Here is a 23,401-nt window from a genome sequence, read left to right as displayed (position 1 = left end):
AATAGCCAATGAAGACAGAGGTCATTTGGATATATATCAGTCTTAAAGGCACAGTAACCAAAACAAATGACCTAAGGATAAAAAGCAGTTTTTTAAATGGTCATGTTAAAATCATTTACATAGTAAGTCAGTTTGTACCCAAACACACTTTAGAAAATAAATAAAATACATAAACTCCACTTACTCAAAAACACTTCTGCCAATTGACTTTTATAGTGCCATGTACTATTATTAGTATGGTGTCAGCATATTTTAGTATGAAGTCAGCATATTTTTAAATAATAATTAGAATTATCATCAGACTGTTCAATTGATTGTACATTACAAATGCATGCAAATGGAGTTTGGGTTGAAAAAGTATTCCTTTAAGGTAACATGTTACATTTTTAAGTCTGCAGCAATTACAAATGCTAACATGTACAACACTGCAGCAGATAGTGATAGTAATTTGAAGTTTTTTAAAGTACAGAACAGAAATACACCTCCCATAGAGGTCTCTAGTTGACACAACGAGATTCAGTTTACAGCTGAAGTACTTCAGGCTTGACTCCAGTTTGCACACTTTGTGTGCTCCTATAGTTGGCTGCAATTCTTTGTTCCATAAACTAGGTAACCAACCATTGTTGACATTAGCCATGGATGTCCAATAAACATTACCAATATTTTTGGATATTTTTCATTCAGCTTATATATTGTAGTCCTGTACAATACAGAAAACCAAAATGAATTATTGTCTTCACATTCTGGCAGCTATTAATAAGATAAGACAGAGAAATCTGCTCTCTGTGGATCTGTTACCAGAAAAAAACAACACTGAAGTAGACCACCTAGGAAAAGAAAAATCAGGTAAAGAAGACATATCTACTGACTTCTTAATTATATTGCGCATTCATAGCACATAAGAAAGGGATTTAGGTTAGCCTTAATGCTAGTGAGCGCTACTGAGGCCTATAGGAACAGATAACTCTTCTTTGTTGGCTAGTTGGCTAGTTTTACCACTGCCTATGATAGCATACACGCCAAAAAAAGAAACAAATGCATATTGTGCACTAGTTTAAATAACATAGGGCTCTGGGATTTAAAAATCTCCAGTCAACAAAACTATTCTTAACCAGTGTCCTTGAACTGATGTTAGCTACCATTGATGATGTTCGCTTGTGTCCTTATTTCCTCAGTGACCACTGCATTCAGCTATTGCAGGCTGGACAGTGTGCAAAGAAAAGTGGTGATAGGGGGGGTCATGCTTTGGAGAGAACACTAAAGAAAAAGATCTCTGTACAGAGCTGTACAGACAGCTGTCTAGCTAGCATGCTGTCATATGTTCTTGGAAACAGATTCATTGGAGAGCATGTTAGCAACCAATCCAATGCAATAGTCAGTTGGTACTGCAACTGGTGGTTAAGAAGGAAACAATTGCCTCAAATTAGAGTTCCAATACAGCCAGTGTGAATGAATTTGATGACAGCTTTACCTTGCCAAGATATTACCATTGCCATTGATAAGTCTCTTTCAGCATGACGTGCAGGCAGATTTTAGATGCACTTACAGTGCATGTTGTATGCTAATGGTGACTGGCTAGAATTGAATATAAACAGCATAAAAGGTTCAATCCCATCAAACTGATAAAAACAGATGATTTCATTGCTCTAATGTATAGTTTATTACAGTTTTTATACAACCAATCCATAGAACCCTTTAACCAGAACTATTTAAGCATTGAGAGGTAACCATTGTCTTTACTAAAGAACCATTGAAGAGCTCTTGCACAACTTGCCACAATTTAACTTCAGGCATAGGCAATGTGTGCATTAAAATATCTACCGGTATCTCAGTTGGTACTACTCAGTGACTTTCTACATAAGATTTCTGCAAGGTCTACCAAAGATCATGATTAATTACACATATCACATCATTCTGACATCCTCATAAGCATCAATGAATAAAAGACAGGGTCTTGCCGACAAAGTACATGCCGACAGGAAAGGTGTAAAGGATGATATTTTGCTGTCAGTTCCCTGCTATCCAAAAAAGCAATGTTACTTGTCTAAAGTCTAAGCATTCTCAAAAATACCTGTACGTTAATTTACAGTATAGGCTACCCCTATTATTTGGGCACCTCACACACTCAGACTTGCTATAAAAGTCTTGTTTAAGAGCAGGAGGAAAAGTCAGGAGCGCTTTTATTTTTGCATCATGTACAAAGTACACTCCCTCAATGTGTTTCCGTACATAATTCATCATGATCTTTGGCAGATCCTGCAGAAATCACACATAGCAAGTTGAGTAAGAGTTGAACTGGGGCATCTGTGGATGCTCTAATGCACAGACGGCTGATGCCAGAAGTTAAAGAGCACCATCTCATGGAACTAGTCAATTAACTAGAGCATTTGTCCAACACTGTGTTTTTCGTAAGCCCATCTTAGATGTAATTTTAAGTTTACTTCAGTGTCTTCTGGGAGTCTGTGGAGGGTGTGTTTATACCAATTAACCTTATCTGTAATTACACTGTGCATAAAAAAATCTAAACTATACTTTTTTGCATAAATAAGAGGAGGATAAACAGTAATCTATGTTTAAAAAGCACTGTGCTGGCAATGTGAAAACAAATGACAAACTGATACACGTTGTGTTATTGTTAATTGGTTAGGTTATGTTACGGGAAATCAATGAGATTGCAAATATGGGTGAAAACTGAAATTGCAAAGAGCCAAGAATGCTCCATGATTTTCATGGTAAATTTAACCAGACAGATTGTTGGAAATTTAGTCTGCCAAATATAGATTTATATTACTGTAGACCAAGCCATGTCTCTGTCTACATACTGACTCAGACTAATAAAACATGTTGAAAACTGACATAAATGATTGGCAAATTATAGGTATGTAGGTATTGCAGTGATTGGCAGCATACCAGCATAGTCTCTTAAATAAATAAAAAAACATTTTATATGGCTGGAAAACCCATCATAAGTTTTAAACTAAGGATACTCCAACCATGTATCAAGCTTTATGTGCACAAGCTTTACATTCTCCTATTACATGTACATTTTCTGTTTGCATATTTTTTTAGTCATGGGACCAGGTGTGCTGGGGAAGTATCTGCAGTGGCTAACAACAACATCTGTGGGGTAGGAGTGGCCTACAACTCCAAGGTGGCAGGTACTTGTCTTTGGAATTTAGAATTATTTTTATTTAATGTTAATTTTTATTTAGATAAAGATATTATATAGATTTATATAGATATAGATATTTATATAGATAATATTTCATAGTTAATAAGCGTGGAATTAGTAAATTACAGGAACTAATCAAAGTTAGACAGTATACTACAATATACTGTAAAGCTGAGGGAGGTCTATGCTAAAAAGGTGTGAATAAGAGAATATACAAGACTCAGTCCTCAGCATTACAGAGATGGCCTGGGGCATCTCTTGCAGCCTCAAGTGAATAGGGGCTCTTAGCTCTGGGCAAAGACTTGAATGGTGATGAAAAGAGTGACCTGGGTCCTACCCTGGTGCAGGCATCCGTATGCTGGACCAGCCTTTCATGACAGACATCATCGAGGCCTCCTCAATCAGCCACATGCCACAGGTCATTGACATCTACAGCGCCAGCTGGGGTCCCACAGATGATGGCAAGACGGTGGATGGACCCCGCGAGCTCACCCTGCAGGCCATGGCAGATGGCGTCAACAAGGTACTCATGGGAAATGTAGTTTCATGGACTAACCTAAACTGTCAGTTTCAAGTTTCAGTTTCAGTGTTAAGAGGACCTGATCGTTCTGCAACACAGTGCACTTTCCTCAGATTCTTTTATTTTGTGCTGCATGTTTTATAGAGGTGGCACACCTGTTGTTGGCTCAAAAAAAATCCCTGCTGTAACAATTGTAACAGCTGGTGCTAGCTCATAACCACTGGAGTTCGGAGTCCTCCAGGCCACAACCATTTTTTATACCAGCTAACTGAAAAAATAATTCATATCCAGGTGGAGCTCCAGGGGCTTGAAGGATTTTGAACTATATGAAGTACAGTTTTATGAGACCCAGAGAAGCGCTTGTATAAAACATCATTCCATGCCCCTGCATTTCAGACGTGACTAACAAGGCTTGCAGTGATGGCCTCAAATTAACGTCTTGATGAATTATCTCAGCACTATGGAGTGATGCCCTTGAGGTACAAAGCATTCAGGAAGTGTTGCTGAGTAGGTGCTACTACCACCCTCTTATTCTTCCCTCTAGAACAGGGCAGAACAAACAACGCTAATCAAGCCATGTTCCACTCAGACACTCAGCGCTAATGGTTGCTTACGTAAGCGGTCTCGCGTCATGAAAAGCCATGAAAAAACAGATGGGGTGGAGGGGAGGGGGGTTACAGAGACATTTCCCATGGAGTAGCTAAGCTTCCTTAATTTTCCTGGGGAGTCCAATCACTTCTCCACTAAATATGACACATAGTTTTGTTTCTCTCTGGGTCTGGGATTGTGTAAAATGGAACAGCTAATTGAAGGAAGCAGTGGTGCAGCTGTGTTGTTCTCAGAACATGGTAAAGGTGATCCAAGGCAACACACAAGGCAATCTCATAGGCTGGTATGCAAGTACACCCACTTATTACAAACAATAATTTAGATTCTTTTTATTGTACTAGGTTAAAGTATTGCCTTTTTACTGTGTGAATATATAACAAATGGATGATGAATCTCTAATGTGTTTACTAATCTACTAATTTTGCTACAAGAACTGACTGTTCAGTTATCATCTAACATATATATATATACATATATACATGACCTTGACATGCAATGTTGTTGCGAGATAATCAACATTATTGAGCTTATCTGTTATTGGTCATAATGGTTTTGGCTTATCAGTTGTATGGCTTATCAGTTGTATGGCTAATTGACACATTTTTGTCTCTTTTTTAATTGTCCTGTACTAAACAAAGGCTCTGTAGTAAATGCAAAAAACTGTATTTACAGCAAATTCTGATGGACATTTACTCTTTCATAACATAAACGAATGAAAATCATTAATGTAGCTTGTGTAAAGGTTTGGAATTTAATTAGAATTTTCTTTTTTAATCTTCATGTTTTACGTTGAAATGAAGAGAATGAGTTCATACTCTGCCTGGACTGGACCAGAGCACTCAAGCAATAAACCCACAGTTCTTCTTTAGTATTTAGGTCAAGGGATTATAAAGGCCATTCAAGTGTTTTTTTTGTTTGTTTTTTTTTGTCTTCAAATGTACCTTTGTTGTTAAAAACATAATTAAGTGCTGTGGAATAATTAAGTTATTACTTAATTATTCCACAGCACTTTTTACCAAAACACACCTGGCTCATTTAGATGTTATTTTTTGAGTACATCTTGAATCTGTTGAACCAGCATATAAACAGATCTTTTGCGTAGAGGAGCCCAAGTTTAATGAGGATTAGCACAAGGATTGAAGGGTAAGCGCCTGAAAGTTAACAGCTGACATTTCATAACTACAATTTGTGGCATGGCTTTAAAAAAAAACATTACAAGACTTATCCAAACTTTTGCACAAGCCAAATTAATTATTTTGAATATTAGGGGTAATGTTATGTTATTAGTATGTTATTTACCCAGGGAGCTCAAACTTTCCACTGTATACAGAATATACACACGAGAGCAGGTATAGTATAGATCCTACTTTCATTGGCTGTAACATTAATAACATAAATCTGCCCAAATTAATCAGTGAACAAATCTAAATTCCCCATCATATAAATAAAATATGTTCACACCTTTTTATTCGCAAAATAGAAAACAAAAAACATCATAAAAAGACCAACCAGTTGTGCTGATATTTGTTGTTGTATTTTGTGGCCAAATGTACATTTACCATAGCTTTTTTCACTAGTCTTATTTATTACGTTTCACATATTACAAGAAAAGTTCATAATGGTATAGTTGAGGGAGTCACAAATCAACATTGTTTTTATAGCAGATGGATGGAAATCCTTGCAGCTCCTCTTTTCAACCCCAAGTGTCCTTTCAGCTGGAGAGACTAGTCCTCCCACACTACCAAGATTCCCTCTCAGCAGCTCTCTTCATGAATAGACCACATTATAATAGCAGCAGCTTTTAGCGTGCAATCATTTGTTTTACCTAATTGCAGCCAAACTAAGCTAACTGTTGTCTGTTCAGGGAGGTGGAGGTTTGGGTTGCATTGGTGCCAAGAGAGAGCAGAAGAGGGAGATAGAGAGAAAGAGAACGAATAAGGGAGGGAGGAGAATAATTAAGTTATTAAGCCAAAGGAAGCAATAATTAATTAATTATGTCATACATATTTATTTATCAAACCAATTATAATTTTGTGATCATTTCACAGGCATCACAATGTAAATCCATGTTTTCTAGTTAATCAAACATAGGTAAATATTAAGAAGTTTGTAAGATACTTATATTAAGTGTCCTATTAATTATCTAGTTCAATTCACCATTTGGATGAAAGACAAAACTAGACAGAAATATGACAGATCACTGCTTAAAAACACTATATATACTATATATAATATAGAAGCAGTGTTGGTCTCATGAGGAATGTCCTTAAGCTTTCAATCCATTTTACTCACTGTTCTTTCCACAATAACCTATAGTATAGGGATAATAAAGTACTGAGGAGGAAACTGGGCTACAACCCACCAGTGGAAACCCACATATAGTTTAAGAACCACTGCTCTAATTAACACACTTGTTTAAAATCCCAATGTTTAAGGGTCGCTGACAGCTGCACTGGTCCTATAGACCTTAACACCACAGCACAGATGAAGTGAACAGAAATGAGTGAAATAAGCGCTACAGCCTGCTGTGTTCATTTTCTCTAAACATGTCTTAAACTTCTTATTGAGTTCACTGCTGGATGTGGATGCAGGAATACACAAACGTAACGCTGACACAGGTGGTTGAACGAATGAACAAACAAACACACCTTAGAGCAGACAGATGATAAACCACAGTTTTCTGAGTTCATGTAAAGGAACTATCTGAGCATTACTCAGTTGTAGGACCTCCCAGTAAAAGGGGAGAATATTGTGAAACTTAATTGGTCAGTATCAATACTTCTTTTCTGTAAATATATTTTTCAGCTCTTTATTACCTTTATTACCTTTATTACCTTTAGTACTTTCTACTTTTTTTAATTTATCCCCTACCCTATTTATTGTTTAGTGTCATTTTCCTTTAGTTTAAGACTGTGTTCTGTGTTTCTTTGTTACTTGTCATGCGTGTTGCTCTCACCAAGACAAATTCCTTGTATGGGTAACATACTTGGTGAAATAAAGAGATTCTGATTCTGATTCTGAGATGTATTTCTGTGCCCACAAGAGCCAAAATAACCTACTTAGGAGGGATTTAGATTTCCTGGTGCTTTAGTAGCTACATATGATAAGGAGTTTTATGAGCTAAAAATGATAATTATGGAACAAGGCCACATTAGAGCATATAATTTCTGATATAGGAGCTAATGGCATATGCAGTTTGTTGGTGTCTAAAAAGCAATAGACTACATTTATTTTTCTGCTGTCTAACAGAATCATTTTACAACAAAACTACAAGCACATTTCTACAAGGCTTCGGAGCATTGCTGTGAGGTCAGGCTATTGGATGATCACCACCTCACCTCATCCCCAACTCTCCAACTCATCCCAAAAGTATTGGATGGTGCACCGCCATTCCAAAGAACACAGTTCCACTGGTCCACAGCTCAATGCTGGAGGACTTTGTACCCCCTAAGCCTACACCTATAATTAGGCATTGTGCCAATACATTCCTGTTTATCTGCTCCAGAGAGTCCCATCATAATACTCTACAGGGACAGTAGAGAACAGTAAGGTGTTGTTTTGCAGTGTTAAAGTGAATACATGTTAATGAAATAATTAGCATGCTTTTAAAACTCAATCACTAATGTCAAATCAAAGGAGTAGATGCTGGACATCTGAAATGCCTGTTAATTTATTTAAGGTTTTAAAAGTCTACCTTCATTAGAGGAAATTCTAAAAGGGTTGAAAATAACCTCATAATCTCATTTATCTTTTAACAAAAAGCCTGTGATATCACTTATATCATGTTAATTATAGACCTGTGCTTGTATATACTTGAATATGTTGGCCCGGCTGTCCCGCAGGGCCGAGGGGAAAAAGGCAGTATCTATGTGTGGGCCTCGGGGGATGGTGGTAGCTATGACGACTGCAACTGTGATGGTTATGCCTCCAGCATGTGGACCATCTCCATCAACTCAGCCATCAACGATGGGCGCACAGCCCTCTACGATGAGAGCTGCTCCTCCACGCTGGCCTCCACCTTCAGCAACGGCCGCAAGAGGAACCCTGAGGCGGGCGTGGTGAGTAGTGAAAAGTGCATATTTATGAATCTTGACTTGTTTTGCTCTATTATTCATATGTCTTTACATAACTGTATATTCACTTGATTGCTTATTCCCATTCTACATTGATAGATCTGCTCTGCTCTCTTCTTTTTAGAGCTGATATAAATACTGTCTATCTGTCCATAAAAGGCTTTATTATTTGCAATAACTTTTTTATCATATTCAATGTAGATTAAAATGGGTCCTCTTCTACTTAAAAACACAAATGTAATATTGGTTGAAAACCTGGGTGTCAAGTGTTTAAAAAAATTACTTTGTCTACTTTGACTCTTATTCTTAGTCACAATAATTCTGATTGTAATGTCAAATAAACACAGAACATAAATCACAGAACATTCTTCCGCAAGTACACAAGACTTCATTTAATGCTGTGCTTTGTTCAATGTGATCCCAGATGTGGTAATGTGAAGATGCAGTGAGATAGTGGAGGAGTTAGGTGCCCTTCGGAAATGTAATACCTTTCCCCTCCCACATACAGTAGCGAGCATGATGACGATGAGATGAAAGAGCAACGAACTAATTGTCTCGTTGGTTTTGTGTGTGAACAATTACCTGTGAAATGGAAGTCGGAGGCAGAGAGGGGTGTATTCAGCGTGGATTCTAATCTCAGCTCCATCTCCCGATTTAAAAAAATAAGCCAAGATGAAAAGCCCTTTTAGCCTGTCAGCGAGGATCTTGTCAATTGGAGTTGAAGGAAGGAAGAAAGACAAAGATGGAGGGGTGGGTTGGTGGGGTATTGACATCAGTCTGGAGCTGCTGTCAGAGAGAAGAACAATCATGTCTGAAGTGTTCTGTCACGAGGCTCAGCTTTGCACCTCTGTTGACTGCCTTCTCTATACGTCTTATTAGCGTGTGGCTTCAAGTCTTTCTCAGCTTTTGCTGCAACAGTTTTGTCAGTTGTACATGGCTGTAGCCCTAACAGTTCAGAGATCCTGGGTGGAGTGACCAGTGGCCCATTTAATGACTGCTGAAGTTGCTGTCCCACTTCGTTGCCCACTGGACCCAGAGCAAACAGTTCTGGGAGGAGAAGCACTAAGCATGTGCCACACTAATTAGCTGAGTCATCTTTTCCCCCTGAGCGTTCCTTCTGAATCTGCAGAAATCTCTCTTTTTCACACTTTGTCTCTGTTCCGTTCACGAAAGCTTGACCATGCATCATTATGAAAATCTCTAATGCGAAGAATCTGATCTCTCACTGCCTGTCTTTCTCTCTTGCTCTCTCTCTTGCTCTCTCTCTTGCTTTCCCTCTCTCTCTCTATAGGCCACCACAGATCTGTACGGAAACTGCACGTTGCGTCACTCTGGCACTTCGGCTGCTGCTCCTGAGGCTGCTGGCGTGTTTGCCTTGGCTTTGGAAGCCAAGTACGTACACTTCTGCTTTCTGCCAAGTGAACCTGCTTAAAGATTTATGGAACAATCATGTAGCTCACACACCCACGTAGCGGAGAGTTCCTCGCTGGCAGATGTGCTCTCAGCTGTAGATTACCATTTGATGAATATGTGTCATACCAGTATCTTTTTGCCACTTCAAGAAGCCTCTTTGAGATGTTTTCCACAGCCTCTCTGAGACCCTTGGCTGACTAACTTTATATTGATACGCTCTTAGCAGTTAACGATTCACCAAACGGACAGATTGCTTCATGAAAGCAAAAAGAACATGAATCGATTGTAGTTTAAGCCAACGCTTAGCAAATCATTGTCTGAATGCCAACCAAAAAAACCTGTTTGGCCTGCATTTGGTACTTAAAGCAATTACATGGGTGTGGAGCTCACACTTTGTATTGGTGGATTGGCTTGAAGCCCTCCCTCATTTGGATAATTGAAAGACTGGTATAGATGAGTGTGAGCATCTCCTGGGAAATGTAACGTGCTGGAGTGACACCTCCAAAACCCACCAGCTGTATAGAGCCATGGAATGATCTCAACCTTTCATAAAACACCCAGTTGTTGTTTCCAGGAGTATATAAACATGTCAAGACATAAACAACAACATAAACAGAACATTAATGTAAGTCATGTAAAAAACAATAAATGACACTAAAATAATTTAAGTCACTAGTGGCACTAGTGACAGAGGCATAACTGTTTCCTTCATGTCATTTTCGCTTTCCGTCAGCTGTTTAAAGCGGACACTGGCGTGTTGGGACTGGTGTTAATGAATGTTGACATGACCTTGCCTCTGTAAAGCCTCAGTGTTTGCTCAGCATTGAATAATGATGTAGCTGACGGCCGAGTCGGTCACTCACTCCTGCCAAAGGTAAATACTGATTATGGACTGCGAGCACATGTGTGTTTTGTCCACTGCCTAAACATACTTGTGGTACCGTAGTGATACAAGCCACACAACTCGCTAAAGAGCAAAGAATGGACTTCTTTAGAGAACACGGCCCAAGTCTTGGCATAGCAAGTCTACTCTGTCTCAATACCAGTACTGATATTTTAAAGCTCTCATTTTATATAAAAAAAAAAACTGCCAGTAGAATGAGATGCTCTGTAGCAGCTGCACATAAGCTCATTGTGTTCTTTGTGCCCAATGTCAAGTGTCAGCTAGAGGGATATAAAGCCCACCAGCATAGGGCTATGGAGCAGTCAAACTGTGTTGTGGAGTGATGGAGCCCCATCCAATATTTTTGGGATGGACTGAAGTGAAAATGAAAATGATTTACATTCATGTACATTTTTACACTCCTGCACATTTTTAGAGATTTTGGAGATACATTTTGTTTAGAACAGCAATACAATATATCCCAGACCTACATAATTATTATCTTCATTAAATGCCCACTGGAATGAAGAAAACACTCTGTATCGTTAGTGTTATGTGAAGATCAATTCTCAAAAGGATATACCAGGATTGGACATATTGATACTTCAGTATTGATCTGCCAGTCTCTTCTGTGAACACTGAAGCATGTTAAAGTATACCACACCGTCCACTTCTGCACCACCACTCTAAGGAAAATGTTTGCTTTTTTTAGTTTCTAAAGTGCTCTTAAGAGCTCATGTATCTAAGGGAATAATCTTGTTGATGTGCTGTTTCCTGTTTGTAGGAGGACAGTGAATATGTTTCATTGAGCAAGGTTACTTAGTAACTATGCATTGACCATTAGTACATAGCGGAAGAGTTGGTCTTATTTTAAACCATCCTATTTGACCTAAGTATGTCTTTTGTGTGTGTGTGTGTGTGTACGCACAGTCCTAACTTGACGTGGAGGGACATGCAGCACCTGACAGTCCTGACCTCCAAGAGGAACAAACTCCATGATGAGGTGCACCAGTGGAGAAGGAATGGCGTGGGCCTGGAGTTTAACCATCTGTTCGGCTACGGCGTGCTGGACGCCGGCGGCATGGTCAAGCTGGCGCAGGACTGGAAGACCGTGCCAGAGCGATTCCACTGTGTGGCTGGCTCTGTTCAAGAGATGCAGTAAGTGTCGTCCACAGAATGCATATAACAGTTCTACTGTCCATCGAAAGTGTGAGGACACCTAGCTGTTAAAAATATTCTCATACAAAGGAACATGTTATCTTTGAGCCTTTCAAAAGGGACAGCTTTTTCTCTTATTTACACTTTAGATTTCCTCTTAACTCAAATGTAGTCCATAAAGCTGGATATGTTTGAAGTCTGAAGTTCTTCTTGTTGAGATCTAAAAAGCTAATTTAGCCAACAAGTAATATAAGCTCATTGCTTCCAGGTTAGCAGCATTTAATGTCTAAATTAATGCCTAAATCTTACAGCAGCCATCCATTAGAGGTGGTAGGTAATGGGATTTTATCACGAGTAAGGGTAACAGATAAACAATAACAATTTAGGTGTGAATTAGCCTATTGTGGGACATTTCTGCACTGGGGTGCTTCCTTTTTAAAGATTACTCCACCCTAATCTAAGATCTAATCTAAGAGATGTGATTTTGATCAGATGCCATCAGAGCTTGTGTTAAATCATAGTTTTACTGACTTTTATTTTAGGAAGACCTGCATGAAATAAAGCTTAGGTGTCTCACATTAGGACAATTCACCCTAATAAAATATACAACATTTCAGTAACCAGTGTTACCTTTAGAATGGGCAACTGTTGCCAAGCAACTATTGACTGCTGAAGAACTAGAACATTATATAGCAGTGCTTAACAGTGAGACCTTCATCTCATAAGTAGTATTTACTTAATAATGCTAATTTTAAACCCTTTGTTATTGTTAAGCCAACAATGGTGTGCGTCCCTTTCCCCCCCTTTTTTTACTCAGTAGCATCTCATGTGGCTCGTTACATTCTATGTAGTTCTAAGTTTTGGGTCTTGAAACAACAGTGGCAGCGGTGGCTCAGCAGTTAGAGCACTGGGTTATTGACGACAGGGTTGTTGGGTCGATGCACGGGCTTGGCAAGCTGCCGCTGTTGGGCACCCGGGCTCCCCGGGCGCCACGGGCGCCACAGCAATGGCTGCCCACTGTGACTGTGTGTGTTTTACTGGTGTGTATGTGTGTGTTCACTGCACGGATGGGTTAAAAGCGAAAGCCAAGTTCCATCTGTATCTGACACATACGGTGAATATAGTTGTCTTATCTTGTGTAACAGCTTCTACGTCTAAACAGGCAATAATGTGTCTAATAATGAGTCAGACATGTTTACCATTTGACAAAATTTCTCTCACATAATACAAAATCTGACACTAAATAGTAATGGAGGCGTGTTTTAGCCTGTAAACTTTATCTGTCCAGTTCATCGGTCCACCTGTAGTTGTTAATAAAATACATGGCCAGCTTGTTAGTTTTACTGACAGGCTGATAGTTTATTTGAAGCCAAAATGGGGAAAAACACACCCTATGCTGTTAAATGAGCTGCTTACGCTGGTTGACAAGCTTAGCTCTTGACCAGCATACCATATGTTGTTATTTGAGTTTGGTGGATTAGCTAATCTGTCAGCCTGACCAACATGACAAATCTTGCGTTTAAGCCAGTGATACTGATTGACTAGTTTGGTCAAGCTGGTTGACCAGTTTGTTGAAGCTGATTATACAGGTAGACCAGCAGAGTCAGGGTGATGTGTTCATTGTTGCCCAGCCTGGTCAAGATAGTTAAATTGCTCAACCAGCTTGGTTATGCTGGTCGACATATCAAATCCTGGTCAACCAGCTTGAGCAAAATTAGTTTCATAGCAGTTGCCATGAATGGGTGCGGCATAACAGTCCATTAACACAGATTTTAGTGACTTGGCGCATGATTACAAAATGTATTTGTTGTGAGATGGTCATAGATACATGTCTTGTATGGTACATTGGCTTCCCATGTTGCTTCTCATGCAGATATATCATGTACAAAAAAATTCTAAAGCAGGAAGGTGCCATCAAACATCCAGCAGCCAGCGTAGAGAACAGGAGCTGTATCTAGAATGTTAAGAATGACTGTACAGAGAGGCTGCAGCCAATCTATATATGTGAAATGTGCATTTGCTGAGGTTGCATTTTGGCAACAGGGATTCATTTTTCCCAGCCATCAGCTTCCTTATTTGACATTCATCACATGTGTCAGCTGGGTGTAGATGTTGTATGGAGGAACTGCTCCAGTCTGACAGCTCTCAGCTTTGATCCACCCCTGAGCTCCACATGATGGCATATTGCATGTGTCAAACCCCACTCTCTCTCCCCACAGACCCTGGGAATCCCTCTCCCCTCCCTTGCTTCACTGTTTCTCTCTTTCTCTCTCTCTCTCTCTCTCTCTCTCTCTCTCTCTCTCTTGCTCGCTCTCTGTCTCTCTCTCTCTCTGTCTGTCTGTCTCTCCACAGCACCTGTGCTTCTTATTCTCACATCTGCTATAATTAGTCCTCTCCTACTCACTGCTGGGCATTGCATGCTATGGCAACAGCCTCAATCAGACAGAGCTTGAGTAGCATGGATAGGACTCTGTGTGTGTGTGTGTGTGTGTGTGTGTGTGTGTGTGTGTGTGGTGTATGTGTTTGGTTTTGTATGTTTCAAGGACAAATGTCCTGACTTTATGTGAAAAATAGATTCAGGGAATATTATACTTGCACTGATGATCCAAAACATTAAGACCTGTCTAATATGCTGATGGTCATATGTTTGCCACTCAGGCAGTGCACTCTACAAGGCCTATAAAGGTGTCCTGTGGCATACGAGTAACCTTGTAAGTCGCTCTGGATAAGATCATCAGCTAAATGCTCTAAATGTAATATAAATGTAGATTCAGCTCCTTTAATTGAACCTGGATCCAACGTTAACTGCTAATGCAACACAATGAACAGTTCAACAAGCTTGAGGGAGAACTGCAAATTCAGTTATATATGTTAAATAACACTAAGTGATTAGGGGACAGGAAGGGCCATCTTTTTGGATTCCTGGCTACAAATGGCTGAACTCACAATCTCCCGCAGATGACAGGGCCAACACTTGATTGAGCTGAACCACTCAGGAGCCCCCACAGTTCTATATATAACCATCTCCTTTATTAAATAATCATTGAAGAACCCTTATAAAGGCTGCAGAGAAAAAAAAGGTGACCCCACCCCACCCCCCAATTTGATAAAGTGCCAGATCTCATATCTTACCTAACGGAAAGTCCACAGCAGTCTTAGCCAAGGCAAAAGGCAAGAATAGAAATTAAGCAAGGGACAAGTGGAAGAAATTTGCTGCTGAATGGTAATGAGCATAGGCATGCGAGGGCTTTCGCCACGCGATAAGGCCTCTATCAGCCCCAACTAATGAATGCCTCTGAGCAGGCAGACAGTTAACCTGCACGGAACAATGCAACACGTGTCTCCGCCATGGGCCATGTGTGGAAAAATAAGGCTTTAATTGATTTGGAGGGAGGTGCCTGAAACAAGGCGAGACTCTCAGAGGATGCTGGCAGACTTTGGCGCTGCACATCATTATGTAGGCCTAAAAAGGTCTACTTCATTTATATTGAGTTATGTGTGAAGAGAAGACAAGAAAGAAGAGTGTGTGCAAGCGTAATAAGAGGAATAAAAGATGTGTTGGGCCGTTTTGTGTGGGTGGACTGCGTAGGTATGTGTGTGTGTAGGTGGGTGGTTGGCTGACAGGCTTTTGGAGCATCCTGTAACTGCCAGTTAACCCTTAGAAGCCAATTGTTTTTACTGTAGTTTTGCTATACTGTTTGAATGACACTGTACACTTAAGTTACTTATGAGACAGGTAAGCAATTAATTATTTGCAGTGTCAGGAAAAAGTCTTTTTTTTTTATTTCTTCCATTTTTGCATATTTGTCACTTTAAATGGTTTTATAACCTCATACAATATTAGATCCAGGAAAACATGAAGAACATGATTAAATGACTACTTTTTGAAGGAAACATATATAGTGGTTTATATAGGGTTTTTAAACCCCTATATAAACCACTTGGAAAAGTAAGAACTCTACTGGTCTTAGTAACTGTGTGCCACCTTTATCATCGACAACTTCCACTTTCAACTTATCAGTCCGCAGAACAAGAGGATGATTCACTAGGGCTTACAGTAATCAAGCCTGGTGTGTCTAATTTAACTGATCGCAATTATCAGTTAAATTCGATTAATCGGCTGATTAGGTAACTCAAAGGGTAATTATGTGTTGGATACTTGTTCAGTGAATGAAATGATCATTTAAAACTGCATTTTGTTTTTACTCAGGTTGTCTTTAATAGAATAGAAGAAATCACAGCACTGGCACTGTGAGCTTGCTTGATTTGAATGTGAGGAAACAATGTTATATTAACATATTTGGAATGATAACCTTCCGGTTGATTATCATACTTTGTCTTCTGGTAGTAAATGCTTGAATGTTCATAAATACTGTTACAAACACAGTTATGTGCACTTTTGCTCATCAGTAATTCTGCAAAGCTGGGGCCGACCCAGTATCTTTTAATGATAGCATTACAGGATTAAGTGGTTCACTGAGACACAAAACATTACCATGAGGGTGTCTTTAAGTAAAAAACAATTCTGGATGAAAAAAAAAAACAGCAAGGAATGCTGGGAAGTTTCACCCCTGTCTTTACAGTAGGGACTGTAATCATCAATGGCTAATGGGAAGGCTATGGCACAGATGCAGATTTATTTCTGGTTGTTGCAGCCTTTTCTTCAGCTGTCAGTGCTTTAACACAGTCCATTCTTTAACACTTGGCGGAACAAGGTCTTTGCTCACCTGATGACATATCTTTAGAAACATGAACTTTGCTCTGAATTTACTGAAGGAATAGTCATTATCTGTTGTACATAGATTTCTAATTCTAAACACAATGAAATGTGCAGTTTACTTACCTATTCTTGTATTTTAGTGACTGATAAAACTGATATTTCTGCCGGACAGCAAAAGCAGGCTATAGTGAAAGCTTTTGATGAGATGTACTTGAGAAAGAAATCAAGAGAATGTAAGAAGAGATGCCTCAACTCAAATATGCCAGAGGGGACCTATAGGAGAGTTAAATACTCATGTCTTAATAGCATGCATGATCTGTCCTTTCTGTTCCTTTTTTCATCTGCTTTTTGCTCAAGCTGCAGTCATAAAGCGCTCATCCAGAGACGGTGGTGTTTCCAGTCTCACAGTGCAGCACCTTTTGTTCCAGAGCAGTAATTACAATCAGAGCAGAACCATGAGCCTCCTCCAGACGCCATGCTATTAATAATCTAACATGTGCTTTAATGTCTCGTGTTAAAAAAACACCCACTGCTCGGTATCACAGTCTTTGCAGCAGTGAAGGTGCGACCTGTTACCAGCAGTCTCTGCAGCAGTGTTTTGGTGTTTCTGATATGTTTCCTGCAGGCCTGGCTCAGAGCCTGCATCTGATCGCATCTGCATTTCAAGAGGGAGACCCCTAATTAAATCTATGCTGTGCAGTGCACCTGCTGGGTTAGAAACCAACTTTAGAAGTGCATCTGAACCTAAATAAATACAGTATATATATATATATATATATATATATATATATATATATATATATAAACAAAAAAAGAAATAACCACATTACAGTTAGCTGCATAAATGCTGTCCTACTAATATTGGCTATATGTTGCTCAAGAGTCGAATATGACACCAAGATTTTTAGCTGCTAAACCAGGAATAATGGAAGCATCAGCCAAGTCTAACATTAAGTCGGATGCTTTATTTCTAGTGTCTTTTGGCCCTAAAAGGAGAACCTCAGTTTTGTCACTGTTGAGGAGAAGGAAGTTATGTGATGAGCCAGTTATCATCTCCTTTGTTTTTGAGATGTTTAACTGCATGTGATTATCTGTACACCATTGTGTTAAATACGCATGAGATGCAACCTGCATTGGATTCACATTATGACATCACTTCCAAACAATCTACAGGCCCCACACACACTTAACAGGTTACGTTGTCTTACGTCTTCTTACGTTCAGCTACTTCCATGAATTAGTTTCCTGGGAAACACGCTCAGCTCACGTACCCACACGCACGCCCGCACACACACATGGCTAATCTGAGTGCAGTAATGGACCAGGCTGGAAGACCTGCCTCTGATAATGCCATTACGTCCACTTTATGGCCGCTTGCTCCAGCCCTCCACCGTTATCATCCCGGCGGCACAAAACAGCCTGTCAGCAGCACTGAGCCTTTGTGCAAGAACAACAACAAAAAAGCGTCCGCCTCTTACGGTGAGGACAAGATCCCTTCATCTGGTCAAAGCAATTTGCTTGGCACCAGGGTGGTGCATTATTGAAAATAGGGGGTCCATAATAGAGTTTCGTCATGGCCTGTTTTTTTTTTTCACAACCAGTTCTTATTAAACCAGCTCATCCAGGGGGGAATAATTGCAAGATTACGGCCTTTTTCAGAGCAGGACCTGATGCTTCAGTTTGTTTCTCCAGTTAGTTGTACACAAACATGTTTATTTTTCATTATAAAAACACACTGTATAAAAGAACGTGCTGAGAAGGAAAGGTTCCATTTTTTATAGGTTTCTGCTGCTCTTGTAGTCATCTGTACTAGAGTGAGCTTTTGCTGATTTATTTGATTTGAGATCCAAGATTAGGCTGCCAATTAAATATTACATTATTTTTAAGATGCCATTGAATGTATTTTTGAGTATTCTAAGTTGTTCCTTGATGTGTAAAAAGTAAGCATGTATATAGGGCTAGTGAAAAAATAGGAACTCTTCTTTAACTTTACTTTCTACTTTAACTGGTTTACATCACTGTGGCGGTTTACAGGAGCTGCCTAGACTAGCGTAGCTAGCAGCTTAGCTAACTAAAAAGTTAAAAACTGGTCAGCTGGGTTTGCTTTTAGCCTAGCACCCACTCACTTTACTGGCTTCACAGCTTCTCCGGACAAGCTCCCCTGGCTTCCCTGTGCGGATACCCACAATGCTGTTTTCCTGTCAGCTCTTCTCCCTTGCCAGACCAAATTTCATTTCTGGTGTGGACAAAGCCTCTGGGGTGAATCTGGACCATAGTTCCTTCAGTTCATCCCAGCAGCGAACAGAGCTAAGTGCCGTACAGTAATTGTCAAAAATACCTTAATTTGACTTGAGCTTGGAGGTCTGGTATGCATCCATTTAATAAATTAGGCTACTATTATATATTACTTTATTAGATATAACTATGTTAACGCTACCTCTCGAAGCGTTACAGCATAATTCAGAGTGGTCAGTGAGTACATATTAATCCAATTTAGTCCCAACTGAATTAGTCCTAACTGAATTAACTGATTTGGTTTCCTTTAAACCTTAGCCTAGGAGGTTGTTTTTATTATTCAATAGAGCAATTTATTGTTATTATACAAATAAGGTGATTTAGGATGTTGATGAAGAGCATGTTTTGTCGACACTTGTTCAGCGGCTATGACAGAGAGCTAAGAGCTTGCTCAGGGCACTCTCTGCAGAATTTCACTGCCCCAGTCAACCACTATTCAAAATGTCCTTTTAACCCCCAGCTCAATCTGCACTTAAAAATATGTATTGAAAAACATAACTGCTTAATAAAATAATCTGTGTGTTATATATGTAATGAATGCTTGATACCCACTAGTAATAATTTTGACACATTTCTCTGTGCTTACAAAACGACAGAAATCTTGCCAGTAAGACAGAAACCAGTATGCAATAGCTGCCTGTAAATATGGTTGCAAAATATGTGTTTTTGGACACTTTCATTAATTTAGTTTAAGTTATTAGTAAGTTCACAAGTTAATTGGGGCAGTGGCGGCTCAACGGTTAGAGCTCCAGGCTATTGATGACAGGGTTGTGGGTTCGATACCCGGGCTTGGCAAGCTGCCGCTGTTGTGCCCTTGAGCAAGGCCTTTCACCCTCTCCTTTTCCGGGGGGGGGGCGGCAGCAATGGCTGCCACTGTGTGTGTTTCACTGGTGTGTATGTGTGTGTTCACTGCACGGATGGAATAAATGCGGAAGCCAAATTCCATCTGTGCCTGTCAAAAATGGTCAATATGGTTGTTTATTGTTAATGCTTTGTTAATGTTAGTTGTAAATGATATACACCAGGCAGCATAGCATTAAAACCACTGATATGAAATTAAGTGAACATTGTAACATCTGGTTTCAATGACCCCTGTCAAAAGTTCTAAGTCAGAATAAGTCAGAATTATTTTGGCAGCTTAAGTGGGGCATACAAAATATTCTGCAGGAGTAAGTTTAAACATAATTGTGCATAATTCAGGAGCTCAGAGATGGGACCAGGTCAGAATTTGTATCAAGTGTAGTAGCAAGTAAATGTAACTGGAATTGCTTTTATACTTTACTTAAAAACAGCTTCAAACTAATAAAACCTTTAAATCATTTATGATAATCTGTTTAGACTGTATCACATGATGTGCTTTCATATGAACACATATTCACTTAAGTGAATTGCATGAAAATGTTCATCTCTAAACTAAATGTTTAGGCCACCTAAATGTTTCCAAAGAACAGCCCCACCAGTTTGGACAGAAGTTCCTGTAGTTACTGAGTAATACACCTTAGTGTGTAAAAGTCCTGGAGTTATAAGGGATTAAGGTCAATGATAAGAAAAACACTGGGCAAAAATGGCATCCATGAGGAGGTTTACGGGCGCAAACCACCGCTGACCAAAGAGAGAATATCGGCTTGTCTCGCATTTGCAAAAAAAAGAAAAGAAAAAGTTTTAACCATTGTCTGCCCATCAGTTTAGGACCTAAAGCTCAAGGGTGTCTCTGAATGGCTCAAAAGAAGGCAAAATAAGGTTTTAGAGTGACCAAGGCCCCGTTCACACCTGGCCATACTGTAACATGAGCAAAGTCTCTCTAACCATTTTAGTTTTAAACTAAAGCAGAGGGAAAGTAATGCGGGTAATGTGTGCCATGTCCCTCCTCCAGCAAAATCTGCAATGTGCAAAATCTGATCACAGGCGGTTACAGAAGATGCATTTAAAATGCCAGGTGTAAACAGGGCCCAAGTCACAGCCTTTACTTAAATCCTTTTGGGAAGATCTTAGCCGAATTAATAAAGTCTGCAAGGAAGAGTGGGCAACTTCCTCCACAGCAATGTAAATCAGTAATCGAGAATTATCGCAAAAGTTTGATTGCAGTTGTTATGTACTACTGCAGATTGCAATAGTTATGTTTTTTTATAAGTTCTTTGTAGAATTTTTTCCCCTTTTTCTCCCAATTTGGTACTGCCAATTGACCAATTGACCTTTGTAACTCTCCCCAGCACTAGGAGTGTAAAAACTTAACACGTATCTCCTCCAATACATCCAAAGCATTTTTTCGAACTGCAGCCAATGCATCATTGCCAGGCAGCCGATGCGCTCAGAGGAATGCGTCAGATCCCCAGCTTGTGCGTGTTGTTTTTTAAGGATTTCTAGAGAGGGCAGAGAGTGCCCACCTGGAGAGAGCATGGCCAGCTCCCTCAGACTCCAGCCAAAATTCCAGTTCTTGAATGAATATATAGTTGAATGAATGATCATTTGAAAGCTTCATTGTGTATTTTTACTCGTGTTGTCTTTATCTTATGTTAAAATTAGTGTGATTATCTGGAACATCTAAACAAATATGCAAAAACAGAAGAAACTGGGATATACTTCTTTTGTGTCTACTGTAATGACTGAAAAAATGCTCTGACTTCAGGTTAAAAGTAAAAATGAACATCAGTGCTCTTCTTTGGTGCTGTCTGTGAGGTTTATTCTACAATGTGTTCATGAGACACATGACTTTACACTTGAAATAAACTGCCTGGTAAAGTGCTGGAGGATCACCTTAGTATTTTGTTAAGTAGTGGTTCAGTCATCAAGTTAAATTCTCTCTCTCCCTCATTCTCTCCTTCCTCCTTGCAGTAAGATCCAGTCAGGCGAGAAGCTGTCTCTCACCATCTCCACGGATGCCTGCCAGGGCAAGGAGAACTTTGTACGTTACCTGGAGCATGTGCAGGCGGTGGTGACGGTGAACGCCAGCCGCCGTGGTGACCTAAACATCAACATGACCTCGCCCATGGGCACAAAGTCCATTCTGCTGAGCCGTCGGCCGCGTGATGCCGACGCCAAGGTGGGCTTCGACAAGTGGCCCTTCATGACCACGCACACCTGGGGCGAAGACCCACGCGGCACCTGGCTGCTGGAGGTGGGCTTCCATGGCGATGCCCCTCAGAGCGGTGCACTGAAGGAGTGGACCCTCATGCTGCATGGGACGCAGAGTGCCCCTTACATAGACCAGGTGGTGAGGGACTACCAGTCCAAACTGGCCATGTCCAAAAAGGAGGAGCTGGAGGAAGAGCTAGACGAGGCTGTGGAGCGGAGCCTCAAGAGCCTGATGAGTAAAAGCAACTAGCCCCCCCAGGACAGCCCTGCATGATGCCCGGCTTTCCTCTCTGCCTCTTTCTTTTTTCCTCTCCCTCTCTCCTTTTCTCTCTCTCTCCCCTCTCTATCTCTGTCTCTCTCTCTCTCTTCTCTCTATAAGTGTCTTCTCGCTTCTCCTTTCTCCACTCATTTTAGTTTTTTTTTTTTTTTTTTATCTCCTCCTGTTGTTTCATACCCTGTTTCTGGATGAATGAACCATGTAGCCCCATCATAATAAAAAAGTATATTCTCAAAAATGATGATCTGCCAATGATGAAAATATTACATCTTGCTTTCTGTATTTTTATTATTTTTTTTAATTATATACAAAAAAATGTATATACACACTATATATTAAGATACTATATATTAGGTTCTTGCTTAACTTGCTGTCTCGCCACCTCTGCAAAGACAAATGTTGTACAGTTTGTGACTGTAAATGACTTTCTGTGTTACTCTACCTACCTACCTACCTACCGTTTAGTACTTTGCAAACACAGCAGTGATACTTCTTTCTGTTATATTTTTGCAAAGACAAGTTGTTTATATCTGAAGATGGAGACGGAATGTGTGATCACGGTTTGTGGCAAACTACAGCATATTTCATATCCTTCAGTATATCTAATAATAAACCTGTTCTGCTGTTTGTTAAAGCACTTGAGTGACGGAGAGGATGTTTTGAATCGGGAGTCTGTGGAAAAGCAGATAATGAACATTAGCTTGTGCACTAATGAACAGTGGCTTGTCGGGTCCATTATTAATATCCCTATTTCCTTTTAACCAGACAACAGGACCGAGCTTATGTAACCTATATTAACATTATTTCTGCATCAGTTGAATGGACCTTGTGAGCTCATCTTTGTGATGGGCTTTCTGTTTTTATGACAACAGTGCCCTCGCTTCATTATTTCTTACATACTGTATGTGAAGACACTCTGGCCTATTGCGTAGTACAGGAGGTAAAGGTTCCTAAGTAGTCAGACTTTTAATTTTTTCTGTGTGATGGGGACAGATTCTCATTGTTTCCCGCTCTCTCTGCCTGGGAGAGTAGATTATGCAGAGGTCACATCTGCACTCCAGCAGGGTCACCTTCATGAAAAATGGATGAGTGTCATCTCCAGCTGGCTCACTTGGAGAAGCACCTTCAGTCTGTGGTGCAGCAAGGGAGAGAGACTGAGCAGAAACCCACCTTGATAAAATTATAAAAGTTTAAAGCTCTGATTTAGTA

The 23,401-nt window shown here is 39.9% G+C and overlaps 1 protein-coding gene across 1 annotated transcript in view; it reads left to right on the top strand.

Annotated features, from left to right (window-relative positions):
- The window catches only part of pcsk2 (proprotein convertase subtilisin/kexin type 2), a 58,162-nt gene extending 35,333 nt beyond the window's left edge, over positions 1–22,829 (top strand). Inside the window, exons 7-12 of the mRNA XM_072677600.1 lie at positions 3,070–3,158; positions 3,520–3,695; positions 8,144–8,359; positions 9,666–9,766; positions 11,601–11,828; positions 21,676–22,829. Coding sequence (XP_072533701.1) covers positions 3,070–3,158; positions 3,520–3,695; positions 8,144–8,359; positions 9,666–9,766; positions 11,601–11,828; positions 21,676–22,165 — 1,300 coding nt within the window. The 3' untranslated portion in view covers positions 22,166–22,829. The remainder of the gene's footprint in view (positions 1–3,069; positions 3,159–3,519; positions 3,696–8,143; positions 8,360–9,665; positions 9,767–11,600; positions 11,829–21,675) is intronic.
- The last annotated feature ends 572 nt before the right edge of the window (positions 22,830–23,401 follow it).

This window comes from Salminus brasiliensis, chromosome 4 (genome assembly GCF_030463535.1).
Source record: "Salminus brasiliensis chromosome 4, fSalBra1.hap2, whole genome shotgun sequence".
Classification (NCBI taxonomy): Eukaryota; Metazoa; Chordata; class Actinopteri; order Characiformes; family Bryconidae; genus Salminus; species Salminus brasiliensis.
The sequence above is the reverse complement of the archived record's forward strand: the minus strand, read 5'-3'. Positions and strand labels throughout refer to the sequence as shown.